Here is an 18883-nt window from a genome sequence, read left to right on the forward strand (position 1 = left end):
CAGGACAGGCTCGAGGCCCCGGGACACTTGGGGTGCAGACAGGACGCCCGCTTGCTGCCCTGCTGTCCGGAGAGAACTCCTGTTTGCTCTCCCCAAACAAGGGGAGTTTGGGGGGTTTGGTTTTACTCCTCAGGCAGCTCCTTGGGCAGCCACAGCCCGGGGCCCTCAGGGCTGCCTGGCTTCAGGGCCTGGACATCACGGCTCCGGGGACCTGTCTGGCCAGTGGCCTCAGGCGATGGGCCCTAGGACCCGAGCGGGGTCCTGCTCACTCAGCTCAGGTCACGCCAGCACTTGTACTGGGACTTCGACATGGGGGCAGGGATCTCGGGGCCGCGTTCTGCGGACAGTGGGATTCCGGACTGTCCTGGTGTCTCGGGAGTGCGCGGCTCAGAAAGGCCGCTTTGTCTGCCCCTGGAAGGCTCTCACCGCCTGGAACGGCCCTCAGCTGGGACGAGTGGTCATTCACATCGAGTGTCCAAGGCAGCCACGGAGTGGGGACCACGTTGATAAAAAGTGTGAACAATTGCCAAAGGGCCGTGTTGTGTTCAAGTGCACTCAGACATAGAGCCGAGGACGTGGGCCCGGGGGTCATCCCGGGGTCCCCACAGGGTCTGCGGACAGGTGAATCGAGGACGCGGGCGTGGGGGGTCCTACTGGGGACTCAGGGTGGCCTTTGCTCCCATTAGGGGAAGCACCGAGGGTGACACAGCTCTCGACCCTGAGGCTGGGGCCTGAGCTTCCAGAGGGCCCCTGGGCCCTGGCGGAAGGCAGTGGAGCAGGGAGGTAAGCCACATGGAACGTTCTGGAGCGCGCCATCCCGGGAGGCTTGCTGCCCGCACCCACCTGCATCCCATACTGCGGCCATGGGGCCTCGAGAGGCGGGGAGGCACAGTCCCCTCTGGTCCTTTCCCCTCCGTGTGCACATGTGGCTCGTTGTCCCTGGCTGGCGGCAGGCCGGGCCTCCTTGTGGGCACCCTCCGCTCGCTCCGTGGGCAGGTGTGCTCCCGGCTGCCCGCAAGCTGGAGCTGGAGCCAGCTGGATGCATCCACGGGAATGCTTGCGTTTCTGGGGCCCTCAGGGTTTCTTGCCCAGAAACAGGATCTGTCAGGACCTGGGGCCTGGGAAACGTCTAGGGGCTGCAGCACCCACGGCTTCCCCTGGACCAGGCCCAGGTGTGAGGACTCAGAGGACGTGGGGCGGGTGGTTCCCATGGGAGTGAAGATCAGGGACGCTGAGCAGGAACACAGGGAGGGCCGGGTGGCTTCCGGAAGCTTCCCTCTGATGCTCCTGCCCCCAGAAGCCCTTTCCCCCTGCAGGGCCTGTGGTGTCTGCAGGGACCCAGAGCCTGTTTCTCAAAAAAAATTTTTTTTAAGATTTTTATTTATTTATTCACAGAGACACAGAGAGAATGAGAGGCAGAGACACAGGCAGAGGGAGAAGCAGGCTCCATGCAGGGAGCCTGGCATGGGACTTGATCCAGGGTCCCCAGGATCACGCCCTGGGCTGCAGGTGGCACTAAACCACTGCAACCAGGGCTGCCCCAGAGCCTGTTTCTCAATCCAGCTGGCAACACCGTGTGTCCCACCCCCAGACCCCAGGGTACCCAGAGGGGTTGGCACTTTGCCTTTAGTGGAAGAGGTTAACACAAGAAGCCAAGATGAGATCTCGCCTGGGGGGAGGTGGGCGCTGCCGGGGGCGCCGAGCGGTGGCAGTGTCTCCAGGAGCTTGGAGGGGAGCAGGCCCGTGGGCTTCGGGGTCACTGTCCCCCCATTCAGGTGGGAGGCTGCATGGGTGCCAAGGACACCACTGCCCACCCGGTTAGCTGAGAACGTTTTGTCTCTTTGGGTTCGCAGTGAACCCTGGGATCCAGGTGCTGCAGTTGCAGGATGTTTTCTGGGGAGACTGGTTCTCCGCATTCGCCTGTTGTCTCCGAGGTGTGGACTTACACCGCCCTGTGAGCAGACGTCCCAGGCTGCTGGGGTGTGATGGGGCGGGCCTGGCCCCCCTCGGGGATACGGCTTCCAGTGTCAGGAGGTCTGCAGCTGCAGGCTCAGGCCGGAGCCCTGGGGGCCTCAGAGTGGGGCCAGGGGCAGGTGGGCAGGGAGGAGGGGCCAGAGGTTCCCAGCGAAGAGGGGCCCAGGAGGGCCCAGGGGGCGATGGAGCCAGCGGCATGTGGCGTGCTGGGGCCTGGGGTGACCTCTGTGTCCCTATGGCCGGTCCAGGCTCCCAGACATGTGCATCCTGCCAGCCCCCACCTTGCCCCACTCTGCTTGTCATCCCTGGGCCCCCATCCAGTGGGAGTACAGCTTGTCACCGAATACCTGGCCCCACTGACCGCGCACACCTGCCCCTGCTCACTGCGCACACCTGGCCCTTGCTCACCGCACACACCAGACCCCACTCACTGCGCACACCCGGGCCTGTTGCAGGCACATCACTAACAGGGATTTCCTGTGCTCCTGGCCAGAGCTCTGTGTGCCGATGCCCATATGGAAACTGACAGTGGCTTGTCAGGGTCTGTCCTGTGTCACCTTTTCTCTAAGTTTTGCTTCACGAAGTCAAGGCTCAAGGAGGTTGCCAGAGTTATTCTGAAACGGAAGCCAGTTCATTTTGGATATTGGGCCCTTTGGCGTGGTGGTTGTTTGGAGCATTGGTGCTCCTGCGGGATCTGAGAAACAGCCTTCTGGTGGTGGGATAGTCCCTAAGTCTGGTGGACCCTTGGGGTCAGGCCTGCAGGCAGGGGCTGCCCTCGGGCTCCTCCCACTCTGGTCTGTAATTCCACCTTGGCAGGGCCTCTCCAAGCCCTTCTTTGAAAATGCAAATCCAGTAACACAGTCTGCACCACACAGTGCTTTATCAGTCCCCTGCGGCTGGCCCCACGGGTCCCTCCCTCTGCTCTCCCCCCGGGACCCCTGAGGCCAGCAGTGGAGGGGGCCCAAGGGAGCTCAGCTGGCCCGTGTGGGCCTGATGCCGCAATGCTCGGTGCACTTGGCAGGGGCATCCCTTGGCCTCTGGCAGCCTCTACACACCCAGGATCCCAGCTCTGGCTCACCTCCTCCTCCCTCTCAGTCCCCGCAATTGATACATGTCTAAACAGTCTGGGGTCTTTTTGGGAAAGCAGATGAGTGAGGCCAAGGAGAGAGACTCTAGGGATTCACAGGGAGTGGGGGGTTGGGCCCGGGGAACTCCTCATGCTGAGGGGGCGCACAGGGCATTGGGACCACCCAGTCTGGCCAGCCAGAGAGCCCTGAACACACCTGGGCACACCTGATGGGCCTCCACCCCCCCCACCCCCCCCACCCCCCCCCATGCAGGCTGGGCTCTCCTGGGGATGCAGGGCAGGGGAGAGTGGGGGGGGGCGCGGGGGGGGGGTGGCAGGGAGTCCCGCGCCTCCCAGGAAGGCCTTCTTACGTGGGGGCGTCATCTCTGGGCAGCACCATGGCCCAGTCAGCCTCTGCTGGAGACCTCAGGCTTTTTAAAATGAATTTTACCATTATTACCTCATCTTAGAAACAGCACAGGGATTTATCAAAGGACAGGAAGGAGTGCCCGGGATGTGAGCCCTCCCACCTCAGCCCAGCAAGCTCCTGTTTCAGACAAAGAAATGGTGTCACTGATAATACTGGAAGCGACGGTGTCACCTGGCCTGTGTTCTGAGTCCCCGTGAGGGCGGGCGCTCCCTGTCCCAGGTGGGTGGGAGCCCTGAGGGTCCGACCCATGTCTCCACCATCGTCCTGCTGCTGGAGCTCCGTGGACACGGGTCCTGGTCCTGCGGCTATACTTCTGCGGCCCCCTGGGGATGCAGGGACGGCTGGGGGCTGTTGCCTTTGAGGACATCAGGTGGCGTTGAGCTGACCTGGCTCTGCTGACCGTCTCCGTCCGTACGGCCGCCCCCAGCCCGGGTGCTGTGCCCTGGCCTCCTCTGGGCAAGCTGGTGCGGGGAACTCAGGTGGGCAGCGGTGAGGGGAGCGGGGGGCGCCACCACCTGTGGGCTCTGCTGTCCAAGCTGCATTCCCCTCCTGCTGAGCCCCCGAGGCCTGGACGGCCACCCACAGCTCCTCTGGGACGGCCGCACACCCCTGAGGGGCTCAGGCATCCCCAGCTCCTGCCTGGGCCAGCAGCTGTGACACAGCGACGGGGCGGGCAAGCCCCTGTGGTCCGCAGGGACCCACCAGCTTGGGGACCAGGTGCCCCACAAAGGCAGAGACCCACGGACAGGTGGCAGCCGGCTCTGCCGAGCTCCTGACAGCAGGGACCCTATGGTGGCCTCCCTGGCACGGGTCGTCCCCCCCACCCCGGGCCCCTGGGTGCTAGGTCGCCAGGCTCAGCTGTGAGTCCCCCTCCCATCGCGGGAAGGCTGTCGTTCTGGGGAGGACACGGTGGCACGGTGGCGGGCAGGAGGGTGGCGCCCATTCTGATGTGTGTGGCCCCTCGGGGGCCCGGTGACCCTTCTCCGCTCCCCCCCCCAGCAACATGGCTGACAGTAAGGCCAAGTCCGCCAAGGCCGCCAACAAGACGCCCCCCAAGTCCCCAGGAGACCCTGCAAAGGACAGGGCAGCCAAGAGGCTGTCGCTGGAGACGGAAGGTGCCCCCGAGGGGGCGGCGGCCACGGCCCCGGAGCTCAGCGCCCTGGAGGAGGCCTTCCGGCGGTTTGCTGTGCACGGGGACACCAGGGCCACCGGGAAGGAGATGCACGGCAAGAACTGGTCGAAACTGTGTAAGGACTGCCAGGTCATCGACGGGAAGAACGTGACTGTCACCGACGTGGACATCGTCTTCAGCAAAATCAAGTAAGTCCCGGCCAGGCCTCACCTCTGGGGCCCCTCCCTGCTCGGGATGGGATGTCGGGGTGCCTTGGGTGGGGGCCCGGCCCGTGGGCCGCTGCACTGGCCGTGGGGCGAGAGCAGGTCCCTCGGGTGGGTGGGCAGGCGGGCAGCGCGGCCCTGGGTGAGCGCGGTGAACGTTGACGACAGAACCGCTGGCATCGGTGCATCCAGCCTGGACTCGGTGACAGCTTCCTCCTGGACGCAGGGGTGTCAGGCATCGTTACCCGCCCCCCCATTCCGCTGGGGGCCCTCCGGCCCAAGGGCCTCCTCCTGCCTTGCAAATGCCATGACCAGGCCTGCGAAAAGCAGCGGTGCCCCCGAGGCTACCTGGTGTCCACTGCTTGTTGGCTGTTGTTGGAAAGTAGCTTTCAGCTTATTAGCGACACGTGTTCGTCTGGGTCACAGTGTGCCGTCACCTGGGCATCTTCCATGTGAGGACTATGTGTCCTCCCTGCTCATGACTGGGCCCCCCATGCATTTGGCCATGAACAGTGTCTTCCGTCTGCATCTGCAGCGACTGGGCCTCCCTGTCACCAGACACCGATGTGTGTGTCCATCCCAGGGAGGTCTCCCTGACTTCCCGGGCTGACCACTGGCACCCGTGCCCACGACCTGAGGCCTCAAGGGCAGCTGTCACCATCAGGCCCTGTGGGGCAACACGGCAACCCTCTCCAGGGACAGGAGGCTGTTCGGGGCGGGGCGGGGGGTGGGGCGCCCACAGGCAGCCCCAGGAAGCCAACTGTTAGGAGCCAGCACAGAGCACTCACCAGGCAGAGGGGACATGGCCTTTCTGGTCCCAGGGGAACCAGTCAGAATTTACAGTCCAGGGTCCCTGAGGCACCAGAGCCCTGGGGTTGGGGATTCCCAAGGTCCAGGGTCAGAGGGAAAGGGAAAGGGAAAGGGCCGGAGTGTGGGTGGGGGAGGAGGTGAAGAGGGGGTACAGGTGGGGAGGAGGCGGTGAAGGGGGTGCAGGTGGGGAGGAGGAGGAGAAGGCGGTGCAGGTGGGGAGGAGGAGGTGAAGGTGGGTGCAGGTGGGGAGGAGGAGAAGATGGGTGCAGGTAGGGAGGAGAAGGTGAAGGGGGTGAAGGTGGGGAGGTGAAGGGGGTACAGGTGGGGAGGAGGAGGTGAAGGGGGGAGGAGGAGGTGAAGGGGGTACAGGTAGGGAGAAGGTAAAAAAGGAGGGTGCAGCTAGGGAGGAGGTGAAGCTCCGTGGTTGGTACGAGGCCCCAGGCAGTGACTTCCTCACCAGGACCTGGCTGCCCCCCCCCCCCCCGGGAGCCCAGGGAAGGGGTTCTCCCGGGGGACACCCAGAACCTCGAGGCCCGCCATCAGGCCTGGCTGTGCCTGCTGCTCCCTCTGACCCCTGTATTGTCTGTGGGGCAGGGCCCTGCAGAGGGCAGGTAGGCTGACCCCGGGGTACCTCATCAGCCCCCACTGTGCCCGGGCACCAGTCCCCAAATCCGGGGACTGCCCAGCAGACTGACCACCCCTCTGACTAGGCATTCTGTGGTGGCATTGGGGCCCGGGTGTCCAGTCGGGTGTGTCTCCTTATGCCCCCCACTGTGGAGGCTGAGGACACAGCCTGTGGATGAATCAGCCCCCCACCCCGTCCCCGGCTGGGCACTCAGGGCCCTCCATGCATCGTGGGCCTGTTTCCATGTGGGGTCCAGCTGTGTGGAGCTTCGCGTGTGGGTGAGCCCCGCCCATCCCACCGCCCCACAGAGGCCCAGCCAGCTGGACCCCCACGCACCTGGGACGTGGGTTCCTAACCTTTTGCCACGCCTTGGGGTTTCCTCTAGTTCCTCCTGGGCCACAGGCTGACCCTGGAGAGAAAGAGCTGTGCGCTGCTCAGCCAAGTCCGCCTGTCCCCAGGGTCAAGTCCGCCTGTCCCCAGGGTCACTCCCACAGAGCAGGGACCATGGGTTGGGGAGTCTGGGGGGCGTGGCCTCATGACCAAGGACATTCCCAGGAGGGGCGAGCCAGGGAGGTGGTGCCCATAGGGGAGGGGGCCGGGTGGGGGCTGCATCTTGTCCTCTCCCGTGTGTCCGTGAGGCCCGCGGAGCCCGCCTCCCCCACCGCCCCGGGACGCCCGCCTGGCAGCCTGCAGGGGTCCCTCCACTTGCTGTCCCTCTGGCCCTGGACTGTGGAGATGCTCTCAGCAGCAGGGACTGGGCTCCGGCGTGGGGTCCTCAGCGGAAGGGCTTCAGAGGCTCTCTGGCGCCGCAGCCTCCGCCGGGTGGTCTGACCTGCTCTCCCTGCTCAGAAATGCCAGGCGGTCTGCGGTGTGGCTCCCGGGGACGGTCCAGGGTGGTCTCAGACAGGTGCAGCTGTGCTGGCCGACCCCCAGACGTCAGGACGTGTCTGCGGCACAGAGCTTTCACGGAGCGCGAGCTCCCACACGCCAACAGGAGCCCCGAGGAGGCCCCACAGGGTCTCCCCACGCCCTTTCCTGGGGTGTCCTCCAGGTCCTGAGCATTGGGCCTTGGGACACCATGTGCACCCAGGAGACATGGACAGACCGGGAGCGGGAGAACCATGCTGACTGCCATGGCCACTGGGGAAGGAGGCAGGAGGCGCCACTGGCTCCCATACCCCCGGCGCCAGCACACACGTTGAACCGCCGGGGACAGGAGACTGGGGCTCTTCTGTGGCCGTCTGTTCCTGCCACTTAAACTGCCTCCGAGCTGCTGCATGTGGGCTTTTGCACACATATGCACACACGTGCACCGTTGCATGCAGGTGCACTCGCAGGTCGAACTCAGGCTCTCCACACCCTAGGTGGTGGGGAGGTGGCTCATTCCAAGGGCAGGTGCCCCAGACAGGCCCGGAGACCCTGTGTGCAGGAGGCACGGGCAGCCCACCAGCCAGGGAGGAATGGGGGTCCTTCTGCCCACCTGTGGTGCACTGGCGTCACTCATGTGGGCCCCAGGAGGGGAGCCCCATCTGGTTGCAGTCCCTGTCCTGGGAGCGGGGCGGACAGTGCTCACTTATAGGCTGAGGCAGGGACTGTCTGGTGAGGGGGCAGTGGTGCCCTCAGCCCGGCATGGGGTCATGGTCACAACAGTCACACTAAGCTGCGCTGGCCCCAAGGGCACCTACCAGGGAGCAGGCACAGGGCCCTTGCCTGGGTAGGCTTGCGGGGCACCTTGGAGGGTGTGGTGGGGGCCCCTGCCCTTGTCCCTGGAAGGGTCATGGGGTCCCCCGTCCGGAGACCCCAAGGAGCCTGTTAAAAGTTGTTTTCATTTGGCCTTGTCAGGGGGGTGGTGGCAGGCACATGCGCCAAGGGGTCTTGGGCAGTTCCTCCAAGCGGCGGTCACGGCAGGAGCGCCCGTGCCTCGTGGGAGCCACGGCGTGGAAGGCGTGGAAGCTCCGAGGCGCTGACTGGTGGAGAGGCACCCGCTCTCTGTTTGCGGGCGGTTGCCATGGCTCCGCGGGCGGTGGCGCCAGCCCGGGTATCTGCGGGCTTTGTTTAGGTCCTGTTGCCACGGCAGCGCTTGTTTGTTTTGATGTTACTATGTGTTAAATTTTAAACAAATTTCTTGCAGCTCCACACCAGGTCTTGATTGAACACTATTGTTACGGAGACAAAGGCTCCTGCACCCTCCCAACCCGAGGAGCCGACGGGGCAGTCTGAAATATTAATTAGTCCAGACTTGGGTGCACAGTAGGAATGTCACCCTGAAAGCCCTATTTGGGGAGCCCAGGATGACGGCCCGTCCTGCCTGCGTGCTTGTGCTCAGGTCAGGCACAGGCGTAGAGGCCAGGCCCGAGGGTGCAGAGGGCGGCGGGCGTCTCCATCAGCCTCGCGTGTTTCCTGGGTGCCCTGTGTTCGCAGTGAGGGGCTGTTTCCCACCTGGGCGGGTGCCGCCGACTGAGCAGGTTAGGAAGCAGCGGGCTGGCGGGGCTCCCTGCGGCCTGTGGGCCACCAACCTGCTCCGTTCTTGCCACATGCCCTGTGGCCCCGGCCAGGGCATGGCGGGAACGGTCTCAGGCAGGGAGCTGGAATGGCAAACACTCGCCACCATGTCCAGTGCCTGGGGCGGGGGATCCCCCAGGACACCATGGGGGTTGGCGCCCGCAGGAGGGGCGGGTGGAGCCCTGATGGGCCTGGGGGCTCCTCGCTCCAGGCTGCGTGGGATTCAGGGTCAGCAGTGGTGGGCAGGTGACAGGCAGCACAGAGCCTCTGCGGCCAGGGTCAAGGCCGCACAGCACAGGAACCAGGTTGTTCCTGGCCTGCTGGCTCCTCGCCAGGTTGATGTGGGCGCGGGGTCCCATGCACGATGGCCTTTTAAGAGGATGACCTTTGCCAAACACCCAGAAATGGTTTCGGTGACCTCCACGTTATCCGTCCCCACAGCCCACCCCATGACATAGCCAGGATGGCAGTTAGGGGTGGCGGGGGGCGCCCAGGTCAGGGGCAGCATCGCAGCCGTCAGTGGCAGAGGGGAGCCGTGGGCGGGAGCCGGGGCAGGTGTGACCGCAGTAGGTGGTCCTCCTGGGGCACAGCATGCAGTCGGAGCCGCTCCAGGTCACGTCCACAGCGAGGTTCCCAGGGGCCCCTTCTTCCCACGGAGCCTCACCAGGGCCCTAAGTGGCCCCTCAACGCCCCACTTCCTGCCTGCACTGGTGTCCTGGCTGGCCAGATGGCTGTCTGGACAGGTCATCCAGGGCCCTGGCTTGGAGGGTCAGGGGAGCCAGGGAAAGCCAGCAACTTCCAGCCGGGGGTGGCAAGTTATCTGATGAGCCAGGACGCCGGCACCACCTCTGAGAGAGGGGCTCCCGGGAGTGCCATCGAACCCGATGCTCGGAGGTGCTGGTGAGGAGTGTGCGGTTCTCACACATAAATCTGTCTCTGGAGGGCTGTGCTGGTCCTTGCCTGGCTCCTTGATGTCCCTGGGTGACCTCTGGCACTGGCAGGGTCCAGCCCCCTGCCCGCCCACAGTTAGGTTAGAGGCCTGGGGGACACAGGGCTTGGGAAGCAAAGTGAAACCCCAGCTCACAGGGCCTTGTGTGACCAGTGACCCCCTCACTGCAGGGCCGGCCCAGCCTGGAGCTGGGGAGAGAGGGGATTCATTGTGGGGACACCCTCCAGTTCTGTGAACTCTGGAGAACAGGCTCACTCTGTGTCCAGAGAGCGGTGTAATGTGATCAGTGTCTCTGGGGAAGAGACAGGCATTGTCATTCTAGAACTTGCTGGGGACAACTCTCTGCAGCAGGGCGCCGGGTCCCCTGGGGCGAACTCCTTGCTGGGCAGTCACGGTGGGGACACTTGGGGACACCCAGCCCAGCCAGGTGGAGCGGGCAAGTCAGCCTGAGGCCTGTGTGTCCACCAGATCTGAATGTGGCCTCTGGCAGGAGTCCCCATCAGCCATCCCCCCACCCCCAGCCCAAGTGACTCACACTGGTGGCGCCTGGTGCCGCGGTGCCCAGAGAGGGCTGCGTGCTCCGGCAGCCAGTCACTGGGCTGGCCGTCAGGCCTGGCATCCACACGCTGCCTGGGCAGGGCGTGAAGAGGAGACAGGAGTGCCTTTGATGGCTGGAGACAAACAAACAGGGCCTCGCTGGGTGGCAAGGCACGCAGGGTTCTCCGTGTGGGGCCGCTGTTGTGGGGACTGTGCTGCTCCAGGGGTTCTGCTCGGAGGCTGCACGGGGGTCAAAGCTGATTGCTTCGGGAGCAGGACCCACTGCCCACCACTGGATTTGGGGAAGCCCTGTGTCCACCAGGTCACCAGCCCCTGCGGTGTGGTTGGGACCAGTGCCACAGGATGGACTGGGGGGAGAGGGGGCTGTGCTCAGCATCCAGGCTGGCTTCAGACACACACATAAGGCGCCCTGGAGCCCCCGTGTGTTCTGTCCGTCCCTTCGCTGCTGAAGGACACTTGGCTCGTAGTTCACGTGGGGCTCCAGTCTGTTTCTCCCATAGAGCCCAGGTGCGGGGAGCGGGAGCCCTAACTGCCACCTGCCTGAGTGGACACCGGGTCTGAGCGCCCTGCTGCCCACGCCCTCTCAAGTGCTCGTGTGAGCACTTTAGTCCCACCAGGTGTCCCGTGGGTGTGCACTGGGCCCTCACCATGGGCCAGGTGGGCTCAGGGTTTGCTGTCGAGTCTTCTGGAGACGCCGTTTGGTTCAGGGTTTCTACTCAAGTGTTTGACGTTCGGTTGTTCCTATGGTTGAGTTTGAAGGGTTGTCCATTTCAGCTGTCTGTACGTGTTCCCTCCCCGCCTGCAGCTGGTTGTGGGACCCTCATAACCGCGTCTTTTGAAGGGCGTGGTTTTTAAAATTTTGGTGAATTCCAATTTCTTTTCTTTTCTCTTATGGACTATTTTGGTGCCATTTCTAAGAAATCATTGCCTCACCCGAGGTCACAAAGATTTTGTTAGAACTCTTCCCGAAGTTTATAGTTTTAGGATTTATGATTAATCTAGGGCTGGGGTTTAATTTCTGTATGCACTGCAAGGCGTAGCTCAGAGCTGGGTCGCCGGCTGTCCCCACACCATCTGTTGAGAAGACGTCTCTCTCTGCTGGACCGCCTTTGCGCAAAGCCTTGTGCGGGTTTGTCCCCATGGCTGTGAGGTTATCAGATCCTCAGCCTGTTCTTGGCTTCGTAGGCCCTCTGCTTACGGGCATGGACAGCTGCCTGCGGGGTGCTGCAGAGTGCTGCGGGGTGTCCCACTCAGGATCCTGCTCCCATAGCTGTCCTTGTGCAGCGGCGAATGCCTCCACAGGACCTGGTTCTAGAACACTGACGGTTTGCCAAATGGATTAGCAGGGGGTGAGCCAGGCGGAATGGCAAAAATGGTGTTGAGCTAAAATGATAAAAGATGCAGCCAGTTCAGAACCTTCTGGAATCTCATGAACGGCCTGTGGTAGGCAGCACACAGCTCTCATGGTGTCCTTCAAGGGGGGGCAGTGTCCAGCTGGGGGTGGTGGGGGGTCCAGGAGGTGGGGGGATGCAGGCCCTGGGCTCATTTTACTGGGTGTACTGAGGAGGCAGCCGCCCCTGGTGATAAGAGGGATGTTGGGCTGCGGTGACCCCAGGCCAGACCCAGCCTCTGTGCTTCTTGCCCTGACTTTCCCTCCTGCTTGGAGTGGACGCCATATACGCCCCATTTTAGAAGCAGACAACAGCTTTGTTTTAATGTCCAGTTGTTCATAAAGGATGTGGTTCCTTTAAGCTTTTTTTCCAAGACAATTTATATTTGCTGCCGTCGCCCATAGCGACCGACTGTTGGGCATAAACAGTGCACAGCAGGGCGGGGGAGGGGCATAGTCTGTATTTTAATGTTACACCCGATTTCTGCTGTGGGAGCGAGGCAAGGGTTCCCCGATGTCAGTGGGCCCCAGGGTGGGAGCAGGGTCCCCTGAGGTCAGCAGGTTCAAAGGGCACCCTGGGGGGAGTGGCCCCGGCCAGCCCTGAGTGCTCTCTCCCTCAGAGGGAAGTCCTGCCGGACCATCACGTTCGAGCAGTTCAAGGAGGCGCTTGAAGAGCTCTCCAAGAAGCGATTCAAAGATAAGAGCAGCGAGGAAGCCGTCCGCGAGGTGCACAAGCTCATCGAGGGCAAGGCCCCCATCATCTCAGGGGTGACGGTGAGCATGGCTGGCAGGGACTCCCCAGGGAAGTGTGGCTCCTGGGGCCTGGGGTCAGTCAGCAGGAGGCCCCTGAGGCTCATGGGGGCACCCCACTCTCTCCTCTTGCAGAAAGCCATCTCGTCGCCCACTGTATCTCGACTCACAGACACGACCAAGTTCACGGGCTCCCACAAGGAACGCTTCGACCCATCGGGCAAGGGCAAGGGCAAGGCAGGCCGCGTGGACCTGGTGGATGAGTCAGGCTACGTGCCGGGCTACAAGCACGCAGGCACCTATGACCAGAAGGTGCAGGGGGGCAAGTAGGCAGCCTGGTGGCCCCTCTTGCCAAGGCCCGCACCACCTCACACTTCATTACATTCCTGTGCTCCTTGGTCACAACTCAAGACTCCAGGGTCCGGGTGGCTGTGGGGGCAGCACCCGGGCCTCCTCCTGCCCGGGGGCCGGCGTGCTTCTCTCTGACCCCCAGGTAGGGCTCCTGAACTCACTGACCTTTTATAACACACCTGCCTCGTCCAGTGCCGGCCACCAACATATGGCCTTTTCCAAAGTGTCTCCCAGGACCAGACCACACTAGCCACCTAGCTTATAGGCCAGAGGGCCACCGTAAAGGAGCTGGTGGGCCACAGGGGTGAGTGGGACAGACCCTGTCAGAGGTGGTGCCAACCTCCTGACCTCTAGGCCCATCCTAGGAGCCTCGAGGGCAACATGAGCTAACGCACTAACCAGCAGCACCAAGAAAACCAAGCGAGAGCCAAACAGGACACTGTGCAGGTGTGAGGAGGTGGGATTCGTATGTGCCCGCATGCGCACACATGCTCACGCACGTGCTTGCTCACACACACACACACCTGCACATACGTCATGTAACCAGAGGCTGGTGAGCAGGGGAGGAAGATGAGCCAGTGAAAGGTCTTCAGTGGCTAAAGGAACACGGTTTGAAGTGCGAAGCCTGAAGATTTCCAAATGGAACCTGAGGACAGTTCACTTCATTGTGCTTTTCTAAGAAGAAATAAGAAATGTGTTTATTCTGAGAATGGGTCTGGGAACATTGGGAATTCCATTTCTGCCCCTTCCTTTCCTGCTGTCTATGTCCCAGGTCAGGACACAGTCACTTGGCTGGCATGACCAGGCGTCCTCTGCCCCAGGCCCTGTCCTGCCCCTGGGGCCTTAGGGCTGTACGCCCACGTGGCGGATCCCTCTGTGCTAGCACATGGCACAAACCTTAGTGGTTCGCTCTCTGCGGTGAGGTGTCCCTGACCTCTCCCAAGCCCTACGCGGGCAGAGAACCACACACCAACCAGGCCTGGGAGGGGCTCTGAGGCCTGCAGCATTGGCTAGCATTTGGTTTCTCCGTGAGGCTGGTCAGGGGACAGAGCATTGGGGCCCCTGTCACAGTGGCCCCACAGGAACACGTCCCTTTGCTTAAGTGCAGCCAATCCTGGAGAGTGACTGGTGGGGCTGTGTGGTCCTGGCACTGATCCTGGGAAAAGCCCTCAGCAGCCTCAGGGAAATGCTTCCTGGAGCCCATCCACACTGCCACTGTTAGGTGTCCAGGCAGCAGCTGATTGGGGGCACCCCCTTCCTGGGTATGGCCTGGCCTGCAGCACAGGCGGCAGAAATAAAGACTAGTACCACAGTGGCACGTGCACCTGCGTCCCTGAGCCCAAAGGGCACTCTGGCTGTTGCTGGAGCTGGGGACAGTCCCTGGTCTGCGCAGAGGGGCTCAGGACCTGCACTCCCATCCAGCATGGTCCCTGTGAAAGGACAGCATCTCCACCAAGCTCCTCACTCACAGGCTTCCTCTCACCCCCAGCAGGGCCTCGACCCATGGGCGGTTGGCAGTGGCTTCGCCAGCAGCTTCCTTCTAAGGATCTAGAACTTCGAAGTGCATTAAAACAGAAGAAATGATGGGTCACAGGCTTTGAGTTACTTCTAAGACACAATTTCTGAGCTGCCTACCCTCCATTCCATGGCAGGGAAGGCAGGAAAATAGAGGACCTAGTGCTGGGGGGGGGAGAAGCAGGCAGGACACAGGGAGGACCCCCGCCCTGTGCCCCTCCACCCTTTCCCAGGCTTGACCCCTGTGAAGACCCAGCGGCGAGAGGAGAGTGTGGAAATGTGTCTGAATTCAACATGTGTTTCTCGACAACAAGCGGATCACAAGGCAGAAAGCTGTTTCCAGAACCCAAAAGCTTCTCCTCATGGTCATGGAATGGGCCTCCCCTCCAGACCCGGGTGAGGCACCCTGCTGGGGAGCGCCAACCACCAGAGGCAGTGGGGCTGCTGCTCCTGCCCATCAACAGCGGTGTCCTTGCAGCACAGATGCCAGGATCCAGCAACACCCCGACCCCACAGTGCGTGCCTGGTGAGCAGAGGGTGGGGGTCCCTGTGCCACTGCCTGTAGAGGGAATGGATGCCCCCTGGCCCAGAGTCCGCCTCGACCCCCAGGAAGTCTGTTCCCTGTCCCAGAGGGGGTCTCCAGGAAAACAGCCTCCCCGGGACCACCCTGGGAGACTGGGATCTAAACAGCTGCCTGCCCCTGGAGACTCTGCCACAGCACCCTCCCCAGAGGAGGAGGAGGAGAGGAGCCCCTGTTCCACCACAAGGCACCAGTGCAGCAGCCCAGCAGAGCCAGGGGAGCCCAGCTGCTCGACAGCAGACCATCAGCGGACTTCTGATGAATGTTTCCAAATGCGTTCCTGACTCTTCTAACAGCACCTTCCCTTTGGGCTCAAATAAGAACCAAGTGAACACAGCTGGTCCCCCTTGGTGGCCCGCCCTGCCCCACAGCACAAGGTCCGCTTGGCCACAGAGGCACTGTGGTCCCCACCGCTTCCCCTCCTGTCCCAACCCGAGGCCTCCTCAGATGGCATCCTCTTCCCCAAAGCCTGGGAGACGCACCTCCCCTCTGTCAGGAAGGAGGGAGAGGTAGCAAAGACTTGGTCATGAGGCTTCTGTGGTCACCATTCTGTCAGTTTAAAATCATCTGCTCCATCTGTCCATGCACCCGTGTGCAGCCCTTGCAAACAAAACAGGTGCTTGGGCTGCACTGCACGGAGACACGCACGCATGTTCCTCCGTCAGGGTCTGCATAAGTGAGAACACACAGGCCGGGTGTGTGTCTGTGCCGCATGTTTTTATGCAATGCCAATTAGCTTCTACTAACCGTGGTTAACTAGAAACCCAACGTCTATCTGTGAATAAACGAGACTGCACAGCATGGAGGAGACAGGACACATTGTCAGGGAGGGCAGGGCTGACGGTGTCTGAGCGTCAGGAGGGAACTGGAGGAGCGCGCTCCACAGGATCACACCAGAATACTTATTTATTTCTACTTAAATGACAGGATAGGCAACTAGGCAGTGGTCAGTAACACAGTTAGCTTTACCAAAATGAAGTTCAAATCACTTTAAGTTTAGAATGCTGTAGCAAAAGATACGTATTTATACTGGAGTATTTTTTCACCTCTCACATTCTCAGTCCTAAGTTTGAGACCGATGGAAATCGGATCAGATGTGAGAAGCCAGGGGGTGGGGACATGGAGACGGCTTGCTGGCACCACTTCCTGTCTGTGCCACTCTGTCTCCACATCCCTGTGGTCACAGCTCAGCCCAGGCCATGGGTGTCCCTCTGGCCGCTGGTGGACCGGGACCGTGGCAGTGGGCAGAGTCTCCTGCCCCCACCCCAGGCTGCTTCTGTGCTCAGGCACTGTCTGTGGCTGCTTCAGCGCCGCATCAAGTGGTGGGGAAGAAACCTAAAATGTTCACCATCTGCCCCTTTATGGGGAGCGTGTGCGGGCCTGCCCTGGGGGCCCAGCCCAGTTCCCCTCTCCTGCAGCCTGCACCACATGGGGCACCCTGTCGTCACCTGTTCCGTGCAGGCCAGGTTGACAATTCAGCTGTACTGTGAAGTTACCAATAGGCTAGAATGTCCTTAAAACACCTACCCTCAGTAGCTCCCCACCACTGATTTACTACTGAACACTTGGTGGAACTGGGCGGGTCAGGGTGTGGCCCTTGTCCAAGGGCATGCGGAGGGCACGGCCCCAGGCAGGGCCGGCCAGTGGTCACCCTGACCTTTGAGATGCTTTCGCTCTCCCTTTTGACTCTTGAAAAACCAAACCAAGCCAAACAACAAAGGAAACCCGCACAACTTAAAAGAAAACTTGAAAGGGATCGTATACTACTAGTTTGTACTAAGTTTTTTTCAGGAAAGGGAAATAAATTTATATATATATGCAATATATTTTTACACTGTTTTGTTACCATTAGGGAGTTCTGAGTGTATCACTTTATCAGTGTGATGGTGACGTAGCGTCGACGTCTTGGGTGTTCTGACTCAGAAAGGCACATCTGTGGGCATCTAAGAGCCGTGCTCACCAGGAACGTCTATGGGTACAGGGTGGCCCTCCTCTCCATCCCCAGAGCGTGAGGCACGGTGTCACCTGTCAGACCTGCTATCAAGGCCTGGCTTGCAAACCTTTAGTGAAACAGCTCATGTCTGTCTGCATATTTCTCCTCCTGTGTTTGCTGTTGTTAACATTGTGTGTCAAATTGGTAAAGTGATAAATAAAGGTGTTGAAATGTGGATCGGTTACCCTCAAGGTGTGCGATTTTTAGCATCAATCACACACACAGGCCCTGGGAGGGGCTGAGAGAGGGACTAGAGCCACAGCCCGGGCAACCAGGTGAGATGTAATCTAGCCAGTGCAGCCCCAGGGCAGGTCAGACCCAGGAGGCTGGACCTAGAATTACGCATAAACATAGCGGCCCCAAAGGCAGGAATGAGGTCCTCACATGAGCTCCAATCTGACCTCCCACACAAGCAAAATAGTTCTCAAAAATGAATATAAAGGCATTTTAAGACCCCACGGGGAATTTCCACCAGCAGACATTAAAAGAAATTCTCAGTGCAGAAGGAACATGACCACAGATGGAACATTTGGAGGGAAGTCGTGTAAAGAGTAAACAGTAAATACAGATAAACAGTGTAGATAAGAGCTTTCTCTGGCAATAAAAAAGATTTCATTGAACAGTGGAAGTGGAAGGGGTACACAGGGAAGTGCAGGCTCGTGGCTCCTGGACACGAGGGAAGAGCAGAGGTCCTGACCCAAAGGGCACCAGTCACAGACGAAATAGAATGACGCAGATCTACGGATCATGGCTGCTGATCCGGCAAGAGAAGGGCAAAAACGATCGAGGGATGTTTAAAAGCCAAATATGTCTGTAATCTCAGCTGAAGATGGGACAGAGGAAGTGAGCGAAAACATGTGACCGAGCAGCAGACACTGGCCAGGGGGGCAGGGCAGCCCCCCAGGGAGCAGGGGAGGATGCTGGAACGGGACCTCCAGAGTGGGACGCAGACCAAGCCTCGCCAGCCCCACAGGAGCCTGCAGCTGGCCCCAGTGTCCCACCCGCCCTGTCACACAGGGCTGCTCCATCACACAGTTCCCCCCCCCCCCCCCCCCCCCCCCCCCGCCATGTCCTGGGCTCAAGAGCTAAGGCAGAGCCTGATGTGGGCAGCAGCTGGCCACCCTCTCTCACCTGCATCCACTTTTCTCAATGGTAAAGTCTTGTTAAGGGACAATTGCCCCCCCTCTGCCACAGGGACACAACTCCAAATGCTGAAGCCATCACAATGCCATTAAAAGACTGTAATACCAAGAAATTGGAAAATTAGGCAATCTGAACAAAATCCTAGAGATAGATCTTATGATTCCTCAGGAAGAAACAGAAAGCCTGCCCTGTCCTCTGACTTCAAAGTAACTAAGCAGAAACTCCCCCAGGCCTCGGTGGGGTGACACAATGAGATCTTTCTTACACAGAGTCCGGCCAGGGCCCAGGAGGGATCTGTCCAACAGGAGAGAAACAGGCCTGCTGGTCTGGGACAACGCCGGCAAGGCCACCAAGGGGAGGGAGGCCACCCCAGGGGCCTGGCAGCAGTTTGTCGTACTCACACCGGGTCTTACGGCCCCAAACTGGCTGTGGGGGGGGTGGTCACTGGAGGGAGCACACGGGTGCTCTGTGAGGACAGGCCCTGCCATACCCTTTAGCCATGGATCAAGCAGAACCATTAGCCCAACATCTCCCACAGAGAAAATCCCAGGCACCGCTGACATCCTCGGGTCTCCAGGGAGCAGAGAGCTTGCCCAAGCGCACTCTTCTCCTAGGGACAGGGGTGGCGCAAACCCTGAGGAGGACAGACTAGTTGCCGCCACTCGCACCTGCACGTGCTGCGTCAGAGGGGTCCTCGGGCCCAACTGTGCCTGTCACAGACTCGTCACCACACCCTGGGGCAGGTGACATCATCCTCATGCTCTACAGAGAGGAAGCAGACACCCATAGAGTTTGAATAATTCAAAATTAGACACTCGGTGCTATACCCACCACATAAAACCCTACACAAAATATTAACTGAATCCAATGGCACATTTGCAAAGGAAAGTTCACCATTACTACGCTGTGCTT

At 60.8% G+C, this 18883-nt stretch overlaps 2 protein-coding genes across 2 annotated transcripts in view; one reads left to right on the forward strand and one right to left on the reverse strand.

Annotated features, from left to right (window-relative positions):
• Window positions 1-759: 759 nt before the first annotated feature.
• Window positions 760-17005, forward strand: TPPP (tubulin polymerization promoting protein). The gene is made up of 4 exons (XM_038583380.1): window positions 760-783; window positions 4470-4790; window positions 12260-12413; window positions 12525-17005. Exons 2-4 carry the CDS (start codon window positions 4474-4476, stop codon window positions 12717-12719), a joined length of 666 nt encoding a protein of 221 aa, XP_038439308.1. The 5' UTR covers window positions 760-783; window positions 4470-4473; the 3' UTR covers window positions 12720-17005.
• Window positions 3507-18883, reverse strand: part of CEP72 (centrosomal protein 72) — a 53697-nt gene continuing 38320 nt past the window's right edge. The window contains exons 12-13 of the transcript XR_005383721.1: window positions 6597-11632; window positions 3507-5353 (exon numbers count right to left, since the gene is read on the reverse strand). The gene's annotated coding sequence lies outside the window, so the exon portion shown is untranslated. The remainder of the gene's footprint in view (window positions 5354-6596; window positions 11633-18883) is intronic.

The sequence above is a fragment of the Canis lupus genome, chromosome 34 (genome assembly GCF_011100685.1).
Source record: "Canis lupus familiaris isolate Mischka breed German Shepherd chromosome 34, alternate assembly UU_Cfam_GSD_1.0, whole genome shotgun sequence".
NCBI lineage: Eukaryota > Metazoa > Chordata > Mammalia > Carnivora > Canidae > Canis > Canis lupus.